At 37.5% G+C, this 23,312-nt stretch overlaps 1 protein-coding gene across 1 annotated transcript; it reads right to left on the bottom strand.

Annotated features, from left to right (window-relative positions):
* Positions 1 to 1,582: 1,582 nt before the first annotated feature.
* Positions 1,583 to 17,135, bottom strand: tars1 (threonyl-tRNA synthetase 1). The gene is made up of 19 exons (XM_086315064.1): positions 16,951 to 17,135; positions 16,163 to 16,240; positions 15,650 to 15,840; positions 14,143 to 14,266; positions 13,484 to 13,608; positions 12,612 to 12,729; positions 12,451 to 12,515; positions 11,977 to 12,055; positions 11,601 to 11,747; positions 10,992 to 11,090; positions 9,710 to 9,876; positions 8,957 to 9,119; positions 7,499 to 7,636; positions 5,451 to 5,528; positions 5,266 to 5,366; positions 3,905 to 4,009; positions 3,577 to 3,649; positions 2,688 to 2,802; positions 1,583 to 2,558 (listed from the first exon to the last, which is right to left on the bottom strand). Exons 1-19 carry the CDS (start codon positions 17,008 to 17,010, stop codon positions 2,410 to 2,412), a joined length of 2,175 nt encoding a protein of 724 aa, XP_086171190.1. The 5' UTR covers positions 17,011 to 17,135; the 3' UTR covers positions 1,583 to 2,409.
* Positions 17,136 to 23,312: the final 6,177 nt, after the last annotated feature.

Below are 23,312 nucleotides of genomic sequence, written 5' to 3'. Positions count from 1 at the left end.
AAGAGGGAGCGAGGATTCACAGGCAAGCTGAGAGTCAACAGCCGAGCTGCATCCCCAGAGATTTCTGGCTGTCTCGCTCTGTCTGTTGACACTCTTCTACTCCATTGACTTTTTCATTAACCCCTTATCAAAATGTTTTTCTCTCCCACACTCCACCGGCATTAGGCCCCTTCCCTTTCACCCCCCACGAGATCCTGGTTCAGCTGTTCCCCCTTGTGGTCAGATTTGATAGGAGGGTGCCTTTACACACACTTTTTTTTCTTATCTTCTGATTTCTTTGTTGTATTTTTGTCTCCTATCTCACCTTGGAGAGATGAAAACAAATACTAAAAATTCATAACTGCCATGCCATGGCCAAGACAGTGTTTGCACAGAACACACAGGACCCTTTTCATGCATTTACACTTAGAAAATGGATATACAAAAAACATACATTTAAACAATCAGTGTGCATGAAGTGTGAAATTAAACTCTACACAAGAAATATAGCCAGTGAACATATTTTATTTGGTGCCGAAAGCCTAAATCAGCCAAAATAACTTATGGCTTCTCTCACATTTAATTACCTTCAACTTGTGGAGCAGCCAAATGAAATGTTTTCTTTGGCCTGTATTCAGAGTTTGCCCACCTCTTCTGCAAGTATGAGACCATCCTTCACTCTAACTTAGTGCATGCTTTATTTCCAACTTAAATTAAAAATTTTTGTATGACTTAAGCAATTTCCCCCCCAAATAAAGCAAAGGAACAGTTACAGTCATTACCGGAAGAAGGGCAAATGCTAAACCTGTTAAGTACTTCATAAACACTAAATCTAAGTGAACAAATAAATGCAACGGTTAATGAAAGTATTTTTAGATTATTGTACATAATGTTTGTTGCCATTTTTTCTACAATTTCAATCCTTTGGGATTGATACAAAGCACATACTTTTTAGACCTGTCTTCATTTGTCTGTTCCAGCTGTGTAAGTAAAACACACAGATATGGCACCCACTAGTGGCCGGAATAATAATGATCCCCAAACTCAAGTTGGGTGCAATACAGATTGTGCAGTAAACACAATCAACATGCAGTGAAAGTGCAGAAGCGACATTTATTTGTTTAATCCTCTCTGCATGTATTATCACACTGGTTATAGGTAACTGGAAGCGTTTCCCAGTGTTTAAATAAAACTTCCTCACTCATCCGTTAGTCTAACAGCACAGACAGGCACAGTAAATGGTCCCAAAGCTCAGTAAGCGTGTAATAAATAGCATCAGGTGTGTACCTGCCCGCACACTGCTGATTCCCGTCTTAAAGTATGATGCACGAGTGGAGGATGGTGATAAGGATCCGGTTTTTACACATGGATATATTCCCTTTACAATCTCCGCACTTCCACCCCACCAGCATCATCATCAGCCATCTCATTTCAGCTTTGAAATTTAGATTCTTGTTGACTTGTAACTTGGTGCTGGATTATTATTATTATTTTTTTTACTTTTCTGAACTCAAACTTGTCTAATTTGTACATTTTCTGGGTGACTGTTGGGCAAACAACAATCTGCTTCTACAATACAAAAAAAAACCCCACAGGGTACAACTGTCGAGGATAGATGATTTAATTATCAAAATTGTAACTAAAGTACAATTCCCTGAAGAAATAATGAGTGATACACACTGACAGTTGAGGTACAAGTCATTTCATGGTTGATCTGATATCCTCGTGTTGGTGTTGTTCCCAGATCATCATACTAAATGTTGTTCCAGGATCAACATTGCAAGTGACCAATCAGAATGTTGTGACGTCATACTTTTGCGACTTCGGGAAAAAGCGACGTAAAACAAAAAACTGTTCTAAAGCTGCGTGAAACCGCCTCTGTCCGCCGATCAACGGACCCTGACCCTAACCCTAACCGTAACCCTTTAATAAACAGTAAGCAGAATTGATATTGTCCTTGCAACATTGGAATTTCATAAATGCACGAATGGCTTGGCGAGCAAAAAAAATAACGTCACAACAATGTGATTGGTCACTTGCAATGTTGAACCTGGAACAACATTTTCATGATGATCTGGGAACAACACCAACACGAGGATATCAGATCATCCTCATTTCATACTCTTCTTTTCATTACATTTGGAAAATGTTCTCTGGTTTATTCATAGCAGTGGTCTGAAAACCTTTCAAAGACATCCCCACATTACATTCCCACCAGCTGGATTTTGTCTAAGAACAATGAATAGGGAAAATTATACTAACAATGTGATTTGACAACTAAAAACAGTGATATAAAATAGCAAAAGGAAGATACCAGAAAAATCATTTAAGAAGAGCAAAGACAAAACATTGAAGGCAGTTTTATTCCCTATCAAAAACATATTTCAACCTTTTACCCCCATGTTACTCAAGGAACTGTTTTTTGATTTCTTAGAATTCCTCTTCGGCGTTCCGACACCTGGAGGTCTTGAGCTGTTTGAGGCGCTTGATGCACTCCTCCACACTGTGCTCGCCGTGGACTTTGTTGTCTCGGGTGCGTACGTTCACTGTGTTGCTCGTCTTCTCCTTCTCTCCCACCACTTTCCAAACAGGGAAACATGCAAAGACAAAAAGGGAGAGAAGGAAAATCAATATCTAGATGGTCAGTGAGAAAGCGATAAGGACAGGAATAACAGACAAGACTGAAACAAATGTGTGTTGCCACTGACCCAGGATGAAGTTATACTGCGCCAACTGTGCATTTCTGATCTTTTTGTTCAGGGTGCAGCTGGGGTCGAGATCCACGTCAGTCATGAGGCCGCTGCTGTGGAATTCCTGCTTGATCTGCCACATTAATGAGAGAAACAACCAACACTTAAAACAGTCCAGGAACGTTTTGGAAATTAATTCATTTGCTTACAAGAAAAAGTCTGTAGATGTTACACATTTTAGTCTGAACAGAATAAAGATCATATTACAGAAACCATTACAATCACAGTGGACTGTGGGGCTGTTCTCTTTTCCCATTACAATATTGGGACTATAGACCACCTTTACAAATATGTTCAGCACCAACGATATCCAACCAGAATGTCCCCAACACATGTTAAAAGCTAAGCAAACATTAATACAAACCGAGTTTTATTTTCATAGCTCTGACAGTCAGTTTTATTAGGTGTGATAACATTGTGCTCGCCATGATTAGGCAAATGTCAAATAATTAAATTGTAATCAAAACAAAAAACGTTCAGAAGAAAAATCCATTAGTATTTATGAACTAACATCCTAATTAAGTAGCAGAGCATTGCTTTAATTTTAATTTTAAATAAAACATTGTGTGACAGCTTCACGAAAACCTGCATGACTTGGTTCAGAAATATTAAAAAATTATACACTTAAAAGATGAGGCAACAAAGCAGGCTGAATTTCGGCAAAGCATGCAGTAGTTTAATAGAGACGAAACTAATGATCCTTAAATACTGCAGTACTGAATGACTCCAGTCTGTGATAACATAACAAAATATGTATAAAGTTAAATTAAAGTGCTCAACAGCCTGAGGGTGCTGTTTGTAATGTCCTTTAAATGTAAATACGGAAGCAGCCAAGGTCAGTTCTTACTTTCTCAGCATACTCTTCACAGGTTGGTCCCACGGGTACAACCATCACTTGACGAGGAGAGAGCCACAGAGGCCTGAAACAGAGGAGGACATATTTGCATTTAGCTGATTATTAAAAAACAGGCCAGAAACCTGCCCGTCTGCCAGAAACCCATGTAAAAAAAATGGCACCCGCCCACCCCCCACTGAGCTGTCATGCTTCCATTTCTAGCCCATTAATCAAGAAATCATGGGAACAGTCTGAAAGAACAGCAATAAACCAAAAATGTCAAAAATCAAGAATGGTGCTACTTCACAAATCAACCTTTTTAAACTGATTGTTTACAAACCATTTGCCCCCGTAGTTTTCAGTGAGAATAGCGATCATCCTCTCTACTGATCCCAGGATTGCTCTGTGGATGATCACAGGTCTCTTCTTGTCGTCACCATCGTGGCTACAAAGGTTGTTGGAAAGGAAAAAAAAAAAAATAACAGAGTGAAAATTTCCCCTCAGCAAACACAACCATTTATACAGGACAAAACTCAGACTTATGTCTGTTTTAAGTGAGGGACTTACAAAAAGCAATCAATAGAAAATGATGGAGGGCCAATTAACAAACAGGTGAGGACAGCATATGCTATTTAATGACTAGAGTGTCTTTTATCTAATTCTCAATTTTATATTGTGATGTCACCTTATTCACCTCCCCCCAGACAGAAATAAAACATCTAAATGAATTTTCATGCAGCCACTGCCCTTTTGTGAAAGATGGCACTCAGTGCACGACATGATGTGTAAAACTCAAACTCCAACTGCCAGCTTCTACTAATACTTTCAATTATGCTTTACAGGTTAATTATTTACCAAGGTGAATTTTCAAGGCAACAGATCATTTAATTAGCTACTGACAAACATCACCTAATGTAATTTAAACAGTTTATGAAGTGATGCAACAACAGTGAAGAAATGACCAATTAAAGACAGTTTGAAAAGACAACAATATGACCTGAATCGTGAGATGTATAATAATAGGTGAGACTTGCATAACTGGTAAAATTTCCCTAAAATGCCATTAATGGAAAAGAGTATGCATTACTGTATACGTGAGTATGATCATATTGTACACATGAACTATGGTAATAAGTGAAATCACATTTATAGGTCACAGACTGACATTTTCCAGTCGCATGAAGCTCTGAATTTTCTGTCACTTCTGATCTCATCACCTGTGACAGCTGTAATTCTTGTCTGTTCCTTCCTGCTATACAGACAATGACAGAAGCCGTTTGAGGTGTTCTCAGACTGAGGCAAAGTGAAAGTACTACTATTTTGTTATTGCTAGAAATATCATTTATTATTGTTACAAAAAGACTGGGGGGTGGGGGGGGGGGGAGCTCTGCTTCTAGACTTTATACATTTTAAGCACTATAAAGAGAAACAGATAATTGCTATGGTGGTGCTCCTTTTTGTTGGTCTTGCACTTATAAGCTTTATTACTGGGTATTGTCATAAAGCTGTAATGAAGACAGATAATTTTGTAATGTTTTTTTGGCAGACAAGTTAACTGTCTCCAAGTCAGGGGGTTTATTTACATATTAAGAATATTACTCATCGCTATTTGGTTACTGGATTTCCTGCTTTCTCACTGACACTTTAGCTTATCCCATGGGCCATAAATTTAATTACCCAACATATAAAACTTGTCGTTACCTGACAAACGTGAGGTTGAAGCGGATCGGGAGCTGGAAATCGAGCTGAATAGTAGCGCACTGATGGTATCGACCAATGGCATCCTTGATCTGAATGTCGATCTGCAGACAAAAGACTTGTGATCAAAAGCGACCCTTCTGCAGTTCCACAGTTTAGCTACATCATTAGTGCAGCGCACAGCTCACCTTGGGTCCGTAGAAAGCTCCGTCACCTGGGTTTAGAACCCATTTCTCTCCGAATTCATTCAAGCTATTCTCCAGTTGCTGTAAATACAAACAATAACTGCTTTATTACCATGTCAGTTTCTGACAAACGTGCAGGTAAACAGAGGTGTTAAGCAAGGCTCCTCCTTTAGACCTGACCTTTTCTTCATCTGGAACTAATCACTGAACTGAGAAATGCTAACGTCTCAATAATATTTTATGGTTGCTTGTGGGAAGTAACGAGCTGAGGGAAATATGCAGCAGTTTCTTCCAAGCACGATGCCAAGTTCCCCAGTCACTTTTGTGTGTATAATTTTCCACCTTTGTGTGGGACACATTAATCATTAAAAGTCAGTGCTGCATTTAAAGAGTGCTTTCTTCAGATGACAGGTTAAGTAAGACAGCTGTTCAACTTGCAAGCTGATATTTTTTTATGGCTTTTATTTCTATTCTAAGAACTGTGACTAACTGTTAATTAGAAAAAGATAGCAGCAGCCCATAATTAACATGTGCAGTCAGTAAGATACAGTACATTTAATTTTTATACTGTAGCATTTGAATTATATTTGTAGTGTGCTACTTATCAGCAAACTACATAGTCTTTAAAACTTTAATACCAATCAATTTATTGATAATGAAATAGCCTAAAAATAACTTCCATCAGTAATGCTTTTCTCCCAGCAGACAAAAGATATGCTTGAAAATTAAATTAAAAACGGAAGGACTGAGAACTGAATGATGACACCAGTGACTGTAAAAAGGGAGCAGAAAGGAAAAGGAACTCTTTCAGGTTTCTACAATACCCATAAATTGAAAAACAGAAGGGCAGACAGAGCCAGTAATAAAGAGTAAGTATGCTTTTCTCTTCTTCTACCCTGCTATTATGTTCTATCTATTCAAGAATGAGTGTAGCTACAGTTCATGGTAATTTATCAGTGCCTGAGAACAAAAATGTAAACCATATTTTCTAGTGGCTCATGGGTTTAAAACATTTGAACATTTTCCGTTATAAAAAAAACAGAGGATGTATCTTGAACCTCCACCAAGAAGACTGCACTAGATTATAATGACAAACCCGCCACCACAAAAAACAAAATAATCATGATTAAAAAAAAAAAAAAAAAAAAAAAAAAAAAATATCAATGAAGTGGTGACAACAAGGTACAAAATGTATCAGCTTATTCTGCCAGATGAAAGTTTCCAACAGAGTAAAAAAAAACAAACAAAAAACCACTTAGAGGAAAACATAATTGAACATCTTTGTGACATGAATCGAGTGTGGCAATGTGCAGATGAAATAGTTATCCGACTGCTGAAATAAAATACCTCTGCAATCAGATAAAGAGAAGAGTAAAGGCCGTGTGAAAGTTAATTCAACACATGCTTTACATCAGTCAAACTTTTTCAACCATTCAAAGGCAGCCAGCACAGGCTTGCCAGACAAATAAACACTATGTCCTTCATGGACTAGTGCTGTGGGAACAACAATGCAGTATATATGTGGCATTTAGTAACCATCATTTAACAGTGGCTCTACAGATTCATCTCCTACAATTCAAGTTGTCCCAGCAGAGATGCTTGATGTCATTCATGAAAAGCTGCAACGCTGTTACCCACAACACCGAGCAATAAAGCCTAATTATGACTCAGTCCAACTCACTTCTATTATTTGTTTATGCTTGTTTAAAAGACAAGCTGAGCAAATTAGAGCCGAACTACAGATGTAAAATACAGAACTTGTGAACTTGATTTGGCAGCAAAAGCAGACAGTTAAAGCAACAATACGTGGACGGTTTCAAAGCGTAAAAAACCCTTCTTCAGACATGATTGCAAGTCCACAAAAAAAACTCATTAAAATATAAATGTACTTAGGGTCTGCAAGTCTCACTTCTCCATTCGCTGTCAGTGGAGTGGCGCTAGAATTTACATCTTAACAATGTCTCACATCAGAATCTTAATGTTCCAGTGAGACACTGACTGAGCGTTTTCTTATTTTCTACATGTAGTGAAGCTAGAGGCCTTTTGAATACCTTCTCTGCTTGGTCCCAGACCTCTGGGTCTCCCAGGAACTTCTCTGGTCTCGTGGAAAGGTTGAGTTTAAAAGTGAAGCCAAAGACATCATAAACAGTCCGCAGGAAGTCCAGGCATCCCTTGATCTCGGACTCAATCTGAGGTCAGTGATAAAAGAAAGAAAACAAAAAAGCAATAGTGTTTGCATCATCCATCTGGACATGGCTACAAATGTAATTTCTGCTGCTGATTTCATGTTTGTTTGTGTTAGGATAGCTAGAGAAGGAAACCTAATTATTTTGTTTGATAAGATGCTCAACTTTTGGTTTATTTAAAAACAACAACAACAACAACAACAACAACAACAACAACAAAAAAAACCCAAAAACTAACAACCACAAAGATTTCATCATAATTGAAAAAAATAAATAAATAAATAACAAGTGAGTGCTTTGAAGGTGAAGGAAAATACACGATAAGAATAACTGAAAGGAAAATGATTGCTTTCTTTTCTATGTAAACCATGTGCTGAAGTCACTGATTATCAATTTAATGCAACATAAGAGCATATCTCCTGCAGTCTGTTTTGCATGATTCTAAATACTGGGGGGGGGAAAAACAACCCAAAACAACAACAAAAACAAAACCACACCACCACAAACAGCAACAAAAAACAAACAAACAAAAACGACTACAAGCAGTGCTTTCCAGCTGCTGCAATGAAAGAGAAAAATTAAAAATGAAATAATTTGTGCACAAGTGCAATCAAAATAATTAAACATCCAATCCAGTGCCTTCACGGAGAAAATTAATCAGTGTGATCACGGCTGCTGTAATAAGACTTATGAACCGAAAAATTAAGAAACTTTTTTGGTCTTTCCAAATATTGTTTGTTTGCACCAGTTACAACTGTGCCGTTCTTTGGAAATGTATTAAAAATTAAAACGTTTTTTAGAAAGTATTTCAGTAATAAATGTGACTTAAAATATTACACTGGTATGAATGGTATCCTTTTCTAAAGAGTAATGAATTTAGTATTTCAGTCAAATAACACTGAACATGGTCATGCTTTAAAGGAGGAAACAAAAGTTGATATAGCAGAGTCAGGGGTATTGTCTTTTTTGTTAAAAGAAACCCAACTGCTGACAGTTCAGGAGGGGTGTATGCGACACTCAGATTTATTTTACTTTTCTTCAGTCTCAACTGAAGGCTTCGCACTCAACCAGTAACAATTGCCTTTAAAGTGAACCGATCATCCATGCGTAAATATCCATTATATTGAAGTAGGATGCAAAGCTGCTCTACTAATCGGAAATTAGCATCCTACGTATCCTTTAAATAATTTTTTGGCCCCACATACCTAGTGGGAAACGCCAAGACTGTAAACAGATTTTTAAGTGTAAAACAATTCTTACTGGTCTCATCGGGCTCATATAAAGCCAAAATGTGTGTTGTACACATTTCAATGCACATCTCACCTGGTCCATGGAGCAGAAGATGTGAGCATCGTCCTGCTGGAAGCGGCGGACACGGGTGAGGCCAGTCAGAGCTCCTGACAGCTCGTTCCTGTGCAGGACACCAAAGTCGGCCATGCGAAAAGGCAGCTCTCTCCAGGAGCGAGGCCGGTGATCAAACATCAAACTGGTGCCAAACAAACATATGTATAAAATACACAAAGATGCAACTGCCAACTTATACCTAGAGTAATCACAATACCTAAAAAATGCTCTGCTGTGAAAACCTGAGTGTAATATTTGATTTAACTGATATTCAACACTTTGAAGATCAATTTTGATTACAGTGTGATTTTCAGAGAGGTCATCTTTGTGGACAACCAAAAGTCTGAACGAGTGGAAAGAGATAAAAGATGTGAATACAAATAACTGCAGTCTGCTTCTTTGCACTGCAATGCAGCAGCAAGCGTCCTCGGCCAACAACTGAAAACACAGCAAACATTGAGCTGAACTGGCTGACAAGCATTTTCTTTTGTGACAGCAGTCCGAGTTTATTTAATGATAATGGACATGTATGTAATACACAGCTCTTCCTTCAACAAGCAGTTACTTCTGATTACAAGTATTAAAAAAATAAATATTTCACACTACAGGCAACACTTGCTACACTGTGCATTAAAAGGAGTGTTTTTCTTTCCCTCATTCTTTTGTAGTTGCCCTTTAAAACTGAAACTATACCTGACAACAACTCTGATTGTGAGGAAACAGAAGTCTCACCAGTGTCCAGGGCAGTTCATGGGCTTGAGAGCGAAGATCTCCTTTTCCACCTCGAAGGAGAACATGTTCTCACTGTAGTGCTGCCAATGCCCAGATGTCTGCCAGAGTTTGCTGTTGTAGACATTGGGAGTCACAACCTCCTGGAAACCCCTCTTCCTGTACTCACTCTGGCAATGAACGTGACAATGTTTTCTCACAAAGTCTTCCAAAAAGCTCAGCTTCACAATTCTGTGTATCCATCACCTCTACAAACAACTGGCTGAAGTGGTTTCTGTCAACACCTGGAGACTCTCTAATAAGGGACGTATGCATAAATAAAATGGTAAACAACTCTGCAAGCAAACATGTTTATACTGCTGCATATTTGCATTCTCCTGATTGTTCATATATTATGAAGAGTTTGGGGAAAAAACTGAAATATAAGGGTATTCACTTTTGTATTGCTTTAATTCACCATGAGCTGATTGGTTTGTTCGAATCAGAAAGACAGATGATATTATAAAATAATCTGTCATTTCTTTTAAATCCTGATATCTGCTGATATGTTTTCGGTGTTTTGTTGTTTGTGAAAGCAGAATGCAGAACCATTTTTTGTTTTTTGAACAAAACAAATCTCATTACTCCAAATCTGCTCAGTCAGAAATCTATTTAAGTGAAATTGCCTTGAATGTGTTTTCTATTATGACTGCACTGACTGGAAACCCAGGAAAATAAATGCTTTGAAAAAGATTGACTTTTATGTGTCAGTATAATAGAACAGGTGTAAATAAAGCTTTCCTTTAATGCTGTCAGTGTTTCAATATATTTTAAATAAGTGTTGGATAATAATAAGCTTTTCTGAGATTCACAAGTGAATTTGTGTGTCAGAAGGTAAACATCACATTGAGCAATGCTTTTCTATTACCTGGCCAAAACAATATTTTATTAAATAAGCATAAATTGGATGTGTCAAGCTTCCATTTACAGCATTACTGTTGTGGAAAGAAAACATGAATTATTTTCCTATTCATCTGGCCTTTGCTTAAGACACTGATTTAATGCTGTATTATCAAAACATTACCAATCCCTTTTTAGTTCTCTGTATTAAAGTATATGACACATGGCTTAAATTGGAGCGTTTTTTTCTTGTGTGCATTATAAAGCCATTTTCATCATCGCAGAACTTCTTCTTCTTCCTCCTGCAAATGTAAACTTTCTCCCTAATAACCTCTCTTTTTTCTACATCTCCAAGCTCAGTGTTAGATCACAGTAATTATCAGTGGGTCTGACAACTCAGCCTTACTCTGATGAACTCAATCAGGGTGTTGTAGATAAAGGCTCCCTTAGGCAGGAAAAAGCAGCTCCCTGGACTCAGGTCATGGAAGAAGAACAGGTCCTGCTCCTGAATGTAAAAAGAAAATAGGGTTTGTTAGAGACAGAAAATTAAAAAGAGCCATCAAACAAGTCAAACTGGTTTCAATTTGAAGACACCTCGTGACATATTTAAGCTTTAAATAGGGTTTGTCTAGGTATGTGCCCTTTTCCACGCCTTCATCACACTGAAAATATGGCTGCAACACCCTACACTCTGAGCTGACGACTATGGGTTTTCTTTCAATAACCAGCAAACTAAAATCTGCTTCATGGATATTTTTCCATCATGCTATATTAATGTCAGTATGTGACAATCAGTTTATGAGCTTACCAAACAATTCACTAAATAAAACTTATTTACACATGCTATTAACCGATTTAAAGATCATACATGTTTTCACACTGTTCAAAAACTAGTTTGAGTACTTTACTCTGTACATTTCAAATTTTCTTCTTGCAATACCAAGAGACTGCGAACAGTGAAACCTGTAAGAGACCATTTTCCTAACTCACAGCTCATTTACATTTCAATTCTTACCCGGCCTAGTTTGCGGTGATCTCTGTTCTTGGCCTCCTCCTGAAACTTTTCCCAGTCTTTAAGCATTTTGGGGTCAGGAAAGGAGATTCCATAGAGCCTCTGGAGGGTTTCCATGTCCGCCTTTCCCTCCCAGTATGTGGATGAATTCTAGCACACAAAAGGGAGTACGTAAGCTTTTTCATCATTCTTTTGGGTCCATCAAATCCCTTGGGGATAAAACAAAGGGTAACTCTGCTCTAAAAATAGGGACAAATGTGCTTACAGCCAGACATTCAGGACACAGACTCCAGTATTTTAAATCTCTCTTATATCCACATATATTGTTAACTGCAAGTTTGTTCAATAAATTTACACGGCTGATAGCAAAAAGTCTAACCTTGTGTATCTTGAGTGCCTTGATTTTTCCAGTGTGTCTCACATGAGGTCCCCGGCATAAATCAATTAAGGGACCACATCTGAAATGGAAAATATTGTAGCTTTAGTTCACTTAGTCACCTGTTTTGTTCTATATTTAAAATAAATACTGACTAGGAGAACCAGCTGTGTTTTGAATGTAGCGCCGAAATGTCGACCCAGTCTGTGACAGAAAGAACTAAACACAGCATCTTTAACCAATTAAGTAGTGCAGTTGCAAATCAATATCTCTTTCAAATTTAAATAAATAATATATATACACACATATCATAGTCACATTACGGTATTTTTAAAAAATTGTTTTGGATGATAGTTAAAGTCTGAGGCACCTGTAATAAAGTGCATCTGGTTTTTTTATTTGATTTGCTTGAGATTAACAAACAAACAAACAAAAAAAGAATATATCACCAGGATACTATTACATTCACTGACCCACCTGTAGACTGTGGTAGTGGGAGTGGTGACTTTCTCATTCAGAATGCGGCACTTAAACGTGTTGTACTAGAAAAAAACAAAAGATTATGTTTAAAAAAAAAAAAAAATCATCAAATCAATTGAATTTTTGTTCCATATTCGTGTGCTGTTGTTTAAAGATACCTTGAACATTTCCAAGAGAGTTTCCTTCTTTATCTCGAGCCTCTCAAACGGCTGCTTTTCCTTGATGATTTTCTTGCACAAACTCTCCAGACAGGGGAAGTCATTGCTCGATACACCCCTGTCCAAAACATCAAGAAATCACACCAAGAACTGCACACTGAACACTTTCTCACTTAAAACCCCACATTAATATGCAAACTGCCTCCACTGCTAAATTTAGTCTGCCATGCTTTCCAAAGGGCAGCATGGATGTGACCAGATATTTAACCATGAGAACAGACTTTTGTCCAACAGAATAATTCTTAAGTCTTCGTAATACAGATAACCTCATCCAAAGATGGGCAACTACTTTAAAGTCCTCGGCTTTAGGGCTTACGCAATGTCAAAATATCCTTGTAAAAAAGAAAACAGTCTCCAAGAATCCCATTAGCATAAAATGGCTTCATTAAGGAGGTTGTAGAATTAATTAGACAGCACTGCTCAAGCTTTCCTGCAGCCTAAAGCAGAGAGACGTGGATCCAAAAAGGTCAAGTTAAGAAGTTGTTTATGAGGAAAACTTGTTGAAATTTCTGAAGGTGTCTCAATCCCCCTTTCAAAGCTTCCCTTAAGTTGTTTCTCGTTGTTTAATTTGAATAGACTTGTTATTCCAACAGAAATATGTAGAAAGATGTTTTTCAGTCCCCACACATAGCCCCAGCTAGACAGCATTAGTGTAGTTACAATCTGTCTGTTTTGTGTTTGCTTCTGGTCTGAAGACAGTAAACCAGATTGACAGCTGCTAAGCCCTGAGGTACAGACCAAAAATATCACTGGATGCAGACTAACACCACTAATTAGACAGAAACTCTGAACTTAGAGCATACGAAACTCACTCATTGTTTTCTAGGAACATGTCATAGTAGAAGCCATTCTCGATAGGGGGACCGTAGCAGAGGCAGCCCCCATACACCCTTTCCATTGCTTCACCCATGATATGAGCACTGGAGTGCCAGTAAACCTAATGGAAATACAGAAGTTTTGGCAAATTTAGAAAACAGGAGTATTCAAACCCTTTGTGTTACTAAGACTTTTAAGGGGAAATATCAAGGTTGTGACACTGAATAGATTCCTTGTTAATGACAAAGAGCAGAGAAAAAGCTGACAATACAAAAGAATGAAGCCAGTATTATAAAACCAGTTTAAAAACAAGGAACTAGTGACACTGCTTATCAAATTCACACCAGGAACACCAGTCATTGAATTCTGAGGAACTGCACAAAGGAGACCCAAAAGAAAATGCACATTATAAATGAATACACTGAGAACTGAGGCTTTAACTGCATGCTTTGAAAACAAAACACCTGTGTAAAAAGAAAAAAAGAAGATTTTGCAAGTATATAAATATGGCTTTTACAAAGCAAAAGGTAACTGAAGCTTTGATGTTTAGCGAGCATGACGCTGTGTATCCAGAAGATGTTGAGCATCAATTTCCAAAACTATGCTTCTAAACAATGTAGTACAAGCAGGGAGAGAAAAGAAAAATCTGACTTACAGCTTGAGCTTCCTCGTCATCAAACTTGAGCAACTGAAGGCTGCAGTCTTCTTCTAAAGGTCTGTCCAGGTCCCATACACTATCGTTTACTTTGGCAATCACCGTGTTGTCAGCAAGGCCTTGACTGAACACAAGACACAAATAGTCTACATCACAATAATGTACAGACACAGAAATAAAATGGCAAATGCTTATTTATGTAGCACAACACAATTTGCCTTTTATTTTCTCACACTCAGACATGTGGAGAGGGAGTTTGGGAATAGCTCTGCCATATCCTTGTGATTAGCAGAATTTCTGTTCTACCTTATTGAGAAATGGCCAACAAGAGAACAAAGACATCACATATTTTATCATTATATGAGTAAATGCCTGGACAAATATGATGAAATGCAAACTTTTATATTAAATGACATAGCACAAAAAGTACTGGGCCACCTACACAAAACTACAGAAGCTGCCATGAAAACCCAAGCTAGGAAGCTCCTGGTGATGATGTTAATTCCAGAGGAAGCTTTGGGCTCTGCAGTTACTGAATCAACAGTGTGTTGTTAACCTTTATGCACCTCAGCACTCTGTGACCCCAGTCTGTAACTTTACGTGCTCTGCCACTTAATGACACAGTTGATAGTCGAATATCTCAGAGGGAAGAAATTTCCTATTGCAACAGTATCACACTCAAATTTAATGAGCTAACTCTAACATTTGTTTCCTCCCACAAATCTTTGTAAAGGCAGAGTGAAAACACATGAATGCAACAATTAAGAAGCATGCCTCAATATTTTTTGTAGAGTGTAGTTAATGATCTAGTTAATATGTACACGTTTGTAGTATTATGAAAAGTAGGACTAAAACACTTAAGTTTCATTATATGTGGATTTCATTGGGTGGTTTCACTATGACTAGTAATGAGAAGTGTACTGCCAGTAAATCCTGATATTTACCCACCCTACACAGAACCTAAATATTTTGTTTTACATTGAGAATTGATCATTCCAAATGTATTTATATCGGCCTTACAATGTGTGTTTTTACTGACAGGGATATACACTGCGTGCTAATAATGCCATTAACAGTCCAGTGCAATTTAAAGAAAACAAATACTTAAATTACTTTTTAAGTCTTGGGGCTGAGACATTTGTCATCTATAAAAAGATTATGAAATGGGAAAAAAAAAAAACCAAAAAAACCCAAACACATGGATAGCCTCCCCCCCCCCAATGATTGTTATGTAGCTGCCAAAATTTATGTTCATGTGTACCCCTTTTTACAATCACTTTACATTGGATGGTACTAAGGGATAACATTCCAAGCAAAACCAAACCAAGTTTTGCTTTTTTACCCCATTATTTTCTTGTCTTCAGCAGACAGTCAAAAGTTGACAAGTGTGATTTCCAGCTGCTTCCAATTTTGCCTTTAGAGTTGTGAAGCCATTAGAAACTAAAAATGATTACAGGAAATACAAAAAGGGGGTCATCTTTGAAAAAGTACATTCTGTAGCACTGACCTGATGCCACAGGCCACCTTGTACGGTGTGGTCTTCCAGGACTCCGCCTCAACAACCTTTCCATCAGGCAGAGTAACCTTGATAGGTTTGCTATCCTTTGCAGCTCTTTCTGCCATCAGAGCATCATGCTCTGCTTTCAGCTTTGTGTACAAAGTAAGACGTTCCTCAATGTATTGAGGCTGTGGTGACAGCTGAAAAAAGTAAAATAAAAGAGAGTAGATAAGCAAGCCTTTCATTGTCATTTCTTCTGTCTACTCATTGCAGTTTTAATTGTATTTATTTTTTATGTAACAATCATTGGGTCAAATTTTTTTTAGGGAATCTGTGTTTTGAATAATGTCATTACAAAAAAAACAGCAACAACAAAAACAAAAACACTATCTTGAAGCCAATGGGTGGTTGCTTTGAGATGACACAGATCTACACAAGTACATGATTCATGTTCTTGAAAAACAAGATCTAATAATAGCAGAACAACATGACAATATATTTCCTGACAATATAATAACTCACCTCAGCCCTGCCTCCAGAGTCTTCAGCAGCATTTTTACCCTTCTTCTTTCCTCCATCTTTACCACTTCCAGTTCCTTCCTGTACACATATCACACCATGTAATTATTTAACTTTTATAAAAAAGAAACTAGGTGAAAAACATGTTTGAAGGGTCTCATGGACAAAGTTTCCATGGAAATGTAAAATGTACACTCCTACCAACTGATCATTTAATAATAGTAACGAATGCAGATAATATTGGGCAAATTAAAAATGTATACATATCGGTTATTTTAAATACATCTTTCTTGTTGCTACTTTAGCATATTCAGTAAGATCAAAACATAACAAAACCTTGCACAAAATGCTGTGTTACAACTACTTAAAGCACTTGGGTGTGCCGATTTAGAAGGAGAACCCAAGCTAGTCATTCAATACCTTAAGCTGGTCTGACGTGTGTGAGCCTACCAACATAGAAAGAAATATTAAACTGTCGCAATTCTGAATATAGTCCGGCTTGAGCCTTAGTGTACGTGTACTGATTTGCTACATTAGCCAAACCAACTTAGCCAAATAGACATAACTGTTGTTGCCGTGGTAAAGTTCATAACAAAAACATGAAATAATGAACACTTTCGCTAGTTCCCTTAAGATGAACAATTTTCAGTAAAGCCAACACAAAAATCCCCATGAAAGCCAGCTAGCCGAAAAGTTCTTACTGAGTGGCTAAATGACAGCATGGTCCTAACGATAGGCTAGGCTAACTGCAAACCGCTTTACATGACTTAAAACACAGACTGAAGTCTCACCTTTTTGCCTTCGTCCACTTGTAATTCGCTCATTTTATCCACGACAGTCTTCTCAGCCATAAGGAGTTTAAAGCTATCCTACTTTAAACCGAGAGATAAAGTCTGAGGTATATCTACTGCAAGCGGTGCAAGGTGCCGGGGAAGGATTGATGACGTTGCCCGGATATTCTGATGCAGGCTTGCAGGCGGTGCTCTTGGGCGGTGCTTCCTGTCAGAGGAGGGTGATGTAACACGTCGTATTTCTTTCAAAGTTTGTGTCCATTAATTAAAAAGTCTAATGCCAAACCTCATTTTATGTATTTCAATAAGGAAATGCAATCACATATCACGATATCAAGCTAGATTTTTATTTATTTATTTATTTATATTTAATGATTTTCGATTTCAGTTGTTCTCCTGAACACTTGGTCAGTGCACCTTGTATGAAGCACGGGATGTAGAAGCATCGCAAACACACACACACACACACACGCACACGCACGAAGACACGTTGTGATGAGGCCACTATGATCTGTCCTTTTTCGCATTTTATTAACGACTTACTGTAACCTTCACGCTACCAGAATAGTCTATTGCATCAGCAGATTCTGACGCAACATTGCGCACTAGGTCTGTATGTAGATCTAAACAGGTAATATAAAAACACATAGATCGATTTGTAGATATAATGGGTATGATTGAGACTGCTCTTTTGCTCTTGTATGTCTTATTTATTCAACAACATAAAGTCGATGGTTTTTTATAAGATGACATCATTTGCACTTCCCCAAACTGTTTTTCTAAAGTAAAGTACTTAAACAAAATGTCTGGCTCAAGGCATTTACATTAAGCTAATTGTATACATAAATCTGAAGTACTTTCCAAAGAATAGAATTTTTGAACATAAAAAAAAAAACACATTGTGATGAGACACTATTGTCACTTCGACTCTAGGAGTGATTGGTAAACTTTTTCACATGATCTTTCATATTTCTGTAGTTGAAATTCATCTTAGGTTTTCAAGTGTGTGATGCACCACACGCACACATTCCACTTATGGATTTACTGCAATTTCCATTTCCTTTAATTGTGTTTCAAGGATTTTAGAGTACCGGAATAAATGTGTATTGTTGCATCAGAATATCCGAGAAATGATGACTTTTCTCACTTACTCTGATGCAACATTGTAGGCAGAGACATAATGGGTTCTGCTCTTCTGCACTTTTATCTTTTGTATTCAATACAATAAAAAGAAAATTTCAAGACAGGATAGTGATGTCATTTGTCCTTCTCCTGAACTCTTTTCTTTTTTTCTAAAATAAAGCAGGGTGGATTCTTCTTTGCAGAAAACACAAGTTCAAAGCATTTACAATAAGTTTGTACATTTGTTATTTGAGCATACACACAAAAGCATCAAAAATGATTGTCCATAGAGTGGAATTTATTACCACAAAGGCATACTCTAATAAGGTCAATATAAACATTGTGAAATGTTTTCTTATGTTCTGACCGCAGGGATCAGTGTTTAAAAGTGACCTTTCTAATTGCTATAGATATAAGCAAGTTATTTTTATTTCTCTAAATTGTGTCACAAGGCCTTCAGATTATAAGGGATAAAATTATTATTATAACTATGTTTTATTTATTTATTCATTTATTTTGTTCATGTAATTGATAAAGTAAGGTATAAGGGCCAAAACTAGTGATAGCAGCCTAAAAGTCCAGAACTGGTTCAAGACATGAGCTCAATTTTCTGGGTAATAGCACTGGTATTAATGACTGGAATAAGCAATACCCCAGCAAAACAGTCCAGGCGACTTCTGTGTGGGCAGAAAGAATAGATTTTTCTGAAAATAAAGTTGTTGACTTGATGTTGACTTTCGTGGAGACCAGGGAAATAAACAGGTGAATTTTGGTGATATCTTGATTCTGGGTCATGGTTGTTTTGTTATGCTCTTACCCAACATATTGGAGTTATTGACAAGGGTGGTTATTTTAATCTGAAATGGTGAAAATGTATGTGTACCAATTACATTCCAAGCTGTTTAAATGAAACTTGGAATAGACACCTCATCGCTGTTATGCCAGCTAGTGTATTCAATACAATCTGAACAAACAGGTATCTAAATTTGTTTTGCTATCATATGTGCTATAAAAACATTTGTAACTGGATTATCCATCTATGCATTCATCCATCCTTACATCCGTCCATCCAGCTATTAATCCATCCATCCATCCCTCCATCCAGCCATTCAGTGAGCTAACTGTCAGGTAAGGTGAGAGTCAGGGCAAATCCTGGACAGGTCACCAGTCACGAGAGAGAGACAGCCCATCACGCTTAAATATACAATTATGGCAAAATCAGGACAATCCCTTAACAAGGATGCCTTTGCACTGTGGGCTTTTAGATTTTCCTGCAAAATAAAATGAAATTAATGAATACACATAAAAACAAGTTTAGTTGCATAATTAAAGAACACCACAGGCTTACTACCAAGTTGGATAAAAACATTTCTGAGCTGAATAAAAAGTTCTGTCTTTTTCATAAGGAGTTGTTAGTGTATTTTAAATACTGGGAAATTATGGCTAACATGGTTGCCCAGAAGGGACATGAGTAACATGGCGCATAGGCATCATTAGACCACTGTTGATTTGGATTGAAATCCTTTCTTCTATTTAATGTGAAATGTGCTTTCCTTTTGTTCAGCATCACGGGAATTCTTCATGCACCCACCCATCTGCCCTGAGGCTCACAGCTACAATTTCATCAAGTTTCCCAGTTATATTCTGACAGAGCTACTTTTAAAAATAAAATCATTTATCAAGTGTAAAACGAAAAGGGAAAGGGGAAGAGGAGGTCTTAATACTCTCTGTTCTGCCACAAGCAGCTGGTTTTATTTGAACATTCAGTTGCCAGTAGCAACCACTACTATTCCACTATTGCATTTTAACTAATGGAGTCACATTCAGCATTGTGTCAGTTCTTTGGCCAAGGAAATATTGACAAACACATTTTATCCGCTCCTGCAATGACCTTATCAGAGAATTGTTTTCCAGTGTTATTATAGCAGTTTTGTGATTGCTTGTTTGTGAGCAATCAGTTCACAGTTAAACAGGCAATCCAGCTGGCTAGCTGTTAGAAGATAACGCCTTTCTAATTTGACAGTGTATTCCTGATGGACAAAGTAACAACTCTTCTAGCAGCGCCTTTAAGACATTACATTTCTTAAACAGCACTAGCGTTCTCTTTCACAGTTTACAACCGTGTGTAGTAAAAAGGTCAGCTGCTATCATTTATTCATCTTTATTTGAGGTGCATTTAGCCTGGTGAATGATGAGCCCACACACATTGTTGCTTGTAAACTCTTGGTGGTTTATAAAGGATAGGGTATATATTGGACTTGGGTATATATTGGGTATATATTGGGGCGATCGTGGCTCAAGAGTTGGGAGTTCGCCTTGTAATCGGAAGGTTGCTGGTTCAAGCCCTGGCTCCGACAGTCTCGGTCGTTGCGTCCTTGGGCGAGACACTTCACTTGCTGCCTACTGGTGGTGGTCAGAGGGCCCGGTGGCGCCAGTGTCCGGCAGCCTCGCCTCTGTCATCGCGCACCAGGGTGGCTGTGGCTACAATGTAGCTTGCCATCACCAGTGTGTGAATGAATGGGTGGATGACTGGATGTGTAAAGCGCTTTGGGGTCCTTAGGGACTAGTAAAGCGCTATATAAATACAGACCATTTATATTAGAGATTTATGCCTTTTGTTATCATTTCAAATTTGTTTAATTTTTAAATGTGCATTTTAATCAGCATTAAGCAAATTTTTTTTCTTTTTTCTTGCTGAAGATTTTGATAGTTTTGAGAAAAGAGGTATTTAAGTATTTAAGGATGAGGAAAAGAGGCTTTTTTGGGGGTGGTGGGGGGGAATATTTCACAATGTAACTTTCACAATTTACTTCCACTTTTTGTACTTAAATTCTGTCTCTCTCTTTTTTTGTAATACAACAATCTTATTCAGGCTTTAATTGATTTATAAAACTATGGAAACCTAATTATCAAAATCCTTAATCTCATTATGTTGTTGCTCACATACCCAACATATTCATCATGAAGTACCTGTATGTGTTTTTTTATCTTTAAACAGATGAGCAAACTAATTGCACATAATTTACGCTCACAATGCATGCATAATCACAATAACAAAGAACAGATTAGTCTTGTTGCTGATTGGTATCATTTCACTGATTGCTCTGCTTACCAAGTATCTGAGGTTATATTTGTCCTATATTTTATTCTCCTTGCTTGAAGGTACCAGACATCAGACAACGTGTGAATTTCAATTACAGTTGAACAGTGGTTTTAAACTTCTGACACTCTCCAAGGGAATAAAGAAGAAGCTGCAGCTCACCGCACTATCCTGCTGTTCTTGGCTTGTTGTGAGGAGAGGGGAGTCTTGAATAATTAACCTTCAAGCACTTGAAAAGTCAGGCACCATGTTCTATTTCTTGGCTCTGTTTTGGGCTTTGAACACTGGTCTAGTTCCAACTCAGACTCAGAGAGTAGTGTGGTTGATGTATGTTTCCGAAGCAAAATGGAAACGTGCCCATGCACTACAAGTAGGCCTATTGAAATATGCAAAATACATACATATGTATTTTATTTTTTAATTAATTAGTATTCAGACTCATTGTCTGTAAATAAAGCAGTGCAAAAATTGAAACGGAGTAAAGTAAAGGAGTTAAAGGAAAAACACGGCCATGCCAAAACCTTCAGATAGTGGATTTATTCAGGAAGTTCCTTCTGCAGTTATGATAAAATTTATGTTCTACATCCACAGTTATTTGAATATTTTATATCACTAGCCATTAGGTGTCAGTATAGAAACCTCACAAAGGACAACCTTAAGCCAGAATTCACCTCCAGTCAGCCTCTAACACTGTTTGCCTGCCTGCAGTTTGCACTCCTTTACAATTAAGCAGACGACATTGTCACCTCCCTCCCTGCGGTTTTGATATTGCCAGCATTTGTCTCCAGGCCTCTCTAGAGACTGAGGCTTAGCGCTTCTGTGCCTTTCACTCTGCTTCACATTAAAGGGAAATGGCAGAGGTGAATACATGATGGGATTTGTTCCGAATGCTCCATAAATATTTTATTTGATCTTGATTTATTTTTTTCCCCACACATAATCTGTGACATCATCATTTGCTGCTGTAGCATATCATAAGTGAAGTATTTCTCTTAGACAGTAATGGGAAATACCTCTTCATAAAAGAATGTATGAATTTTAGAGAAGGCCAGTTAAAGCAATCTCACTAATTCTTACCTAAGGCGGTATCCACAAAACAAAGCCTTGTATCTGTGATGCAATAAAGAGGTAAAATCTGGAGTTCAAAGAATAAATTGAGATAGCTTATAAGAATAGCTGAGGGTGTTGGAAGATGTTTTCAAACTTGCACAAGGTAATATCTCTTAAGACCACTTAATGAAGGTCATAAGAAAGAAACATCCAGGTTTCACACTACAGCTCAGTAAGTGTCCTTACAGCCTGGTTCAAAAAGCCCACTGTGTTCCTGCTTCAAGGGCAGACTCCAGTGTGACAAATCACTGGCCTTCAGCTCCCCTTCATAGTGGAAAAGGATGACACCAGGTCAGAGACAAGGGCAGGAGGATTCGCTGCCCACCACAACCAGGCAGACAACCATCTGCCTCGGAATCCCTTATGGGATGGTTTGATTCCCCCAGGCCTTATCTCAGGCTTCTAACACCATTATCCCATATATACACACGTGGTTGTTTTTACAGGGGTTTTTACATTTCTAGAAATGTTTTATTTTATTTATTTATTGTCTAATATAAACTCCCAACCTAAATCCTACCCCTAATATTATACCAAGTCGAATGAGTTTCTTGAGTATTTATGTTTGCCCAAGGCACAGTAGCTGTTTTCCCCCCTTTGAAAGCACACCACAGTAAACACATACAGCTATTCCCCACAGTTCAAATACATAAAACAAATATAGATGAGTGTGAAATCTGCTGCTGTTGCACATAATGCATGTATTACCATAATGTAAATGTTGACCTTTCTAAATATTACCTATTATGGAGATTTTTTCCTAACTTCCTCTGTCTCAATTAACTTTGTGCAAATGGACTGACTCATGTATTTAGTTATCCTTTAGAGTCTGTAGTGTGCCATAACTGAAATATCAAGGTACATTTTGTGCTTCGGGTGATTGTATTTCTTATATAGACATTAATAAAAATCTGCATATGGTATTTAGCAAGTTAGAAACAATGAAATTCACATCATTCTTCCAAATCATGGTATCTGTATTCAAAAGTCAATTAACAAAACAAAGTTGGAGCTCAGAGAAACATAATTT

The sequence above is a fragment of the Aulonocara sp. 'chitande type north' Nkhata Bay genome, linkage group LG12 (genome assembly GCF_057382095.1).
Source record: "Aulonocara sp. 'chitande type north' Nkhata Bay isolate Kocher_YH1m ecotype deep benthic linkage group LG12, A_spYH_male_GT1.1, whole genome shotgun sequence".
NCBI classification, from domain to species: Eukaryota; Metazoa; Chordata; class Actinopteri; order Cichliformes; family Cichlidae; genus Aulonocara; species Aulonocara sp. 'chitande type north' Nkhata Bay.
This window is presented reverse-complemented; position numbering and strand designations above follow the sequence as displayed.

Bases quoted from the DNA above. Each gene is read 5' to 3' on its own strand.
- tars1 (XM_086315064.1), bottom strand. From the start codon at position 17,010: ATGGCTGAGAAGACTGTCGTGGATAAAATGAGCGAATTACAAGTGGAC. The intron at 5,529-7,498 runs GTATTCAAAAGG...TTGTATTTACAG, and splicing joins TCTGGGACCAAGCAGAGAAG to CAACTGGAGAATAGCTTGAA. The intron at 4,010-5,265 runs GTAACGACAAGT...CAACCTTTGTAG, and splicing joins TTCAACCTCACGTTTGTCAG to CCACGATGGTGACGACAAGA.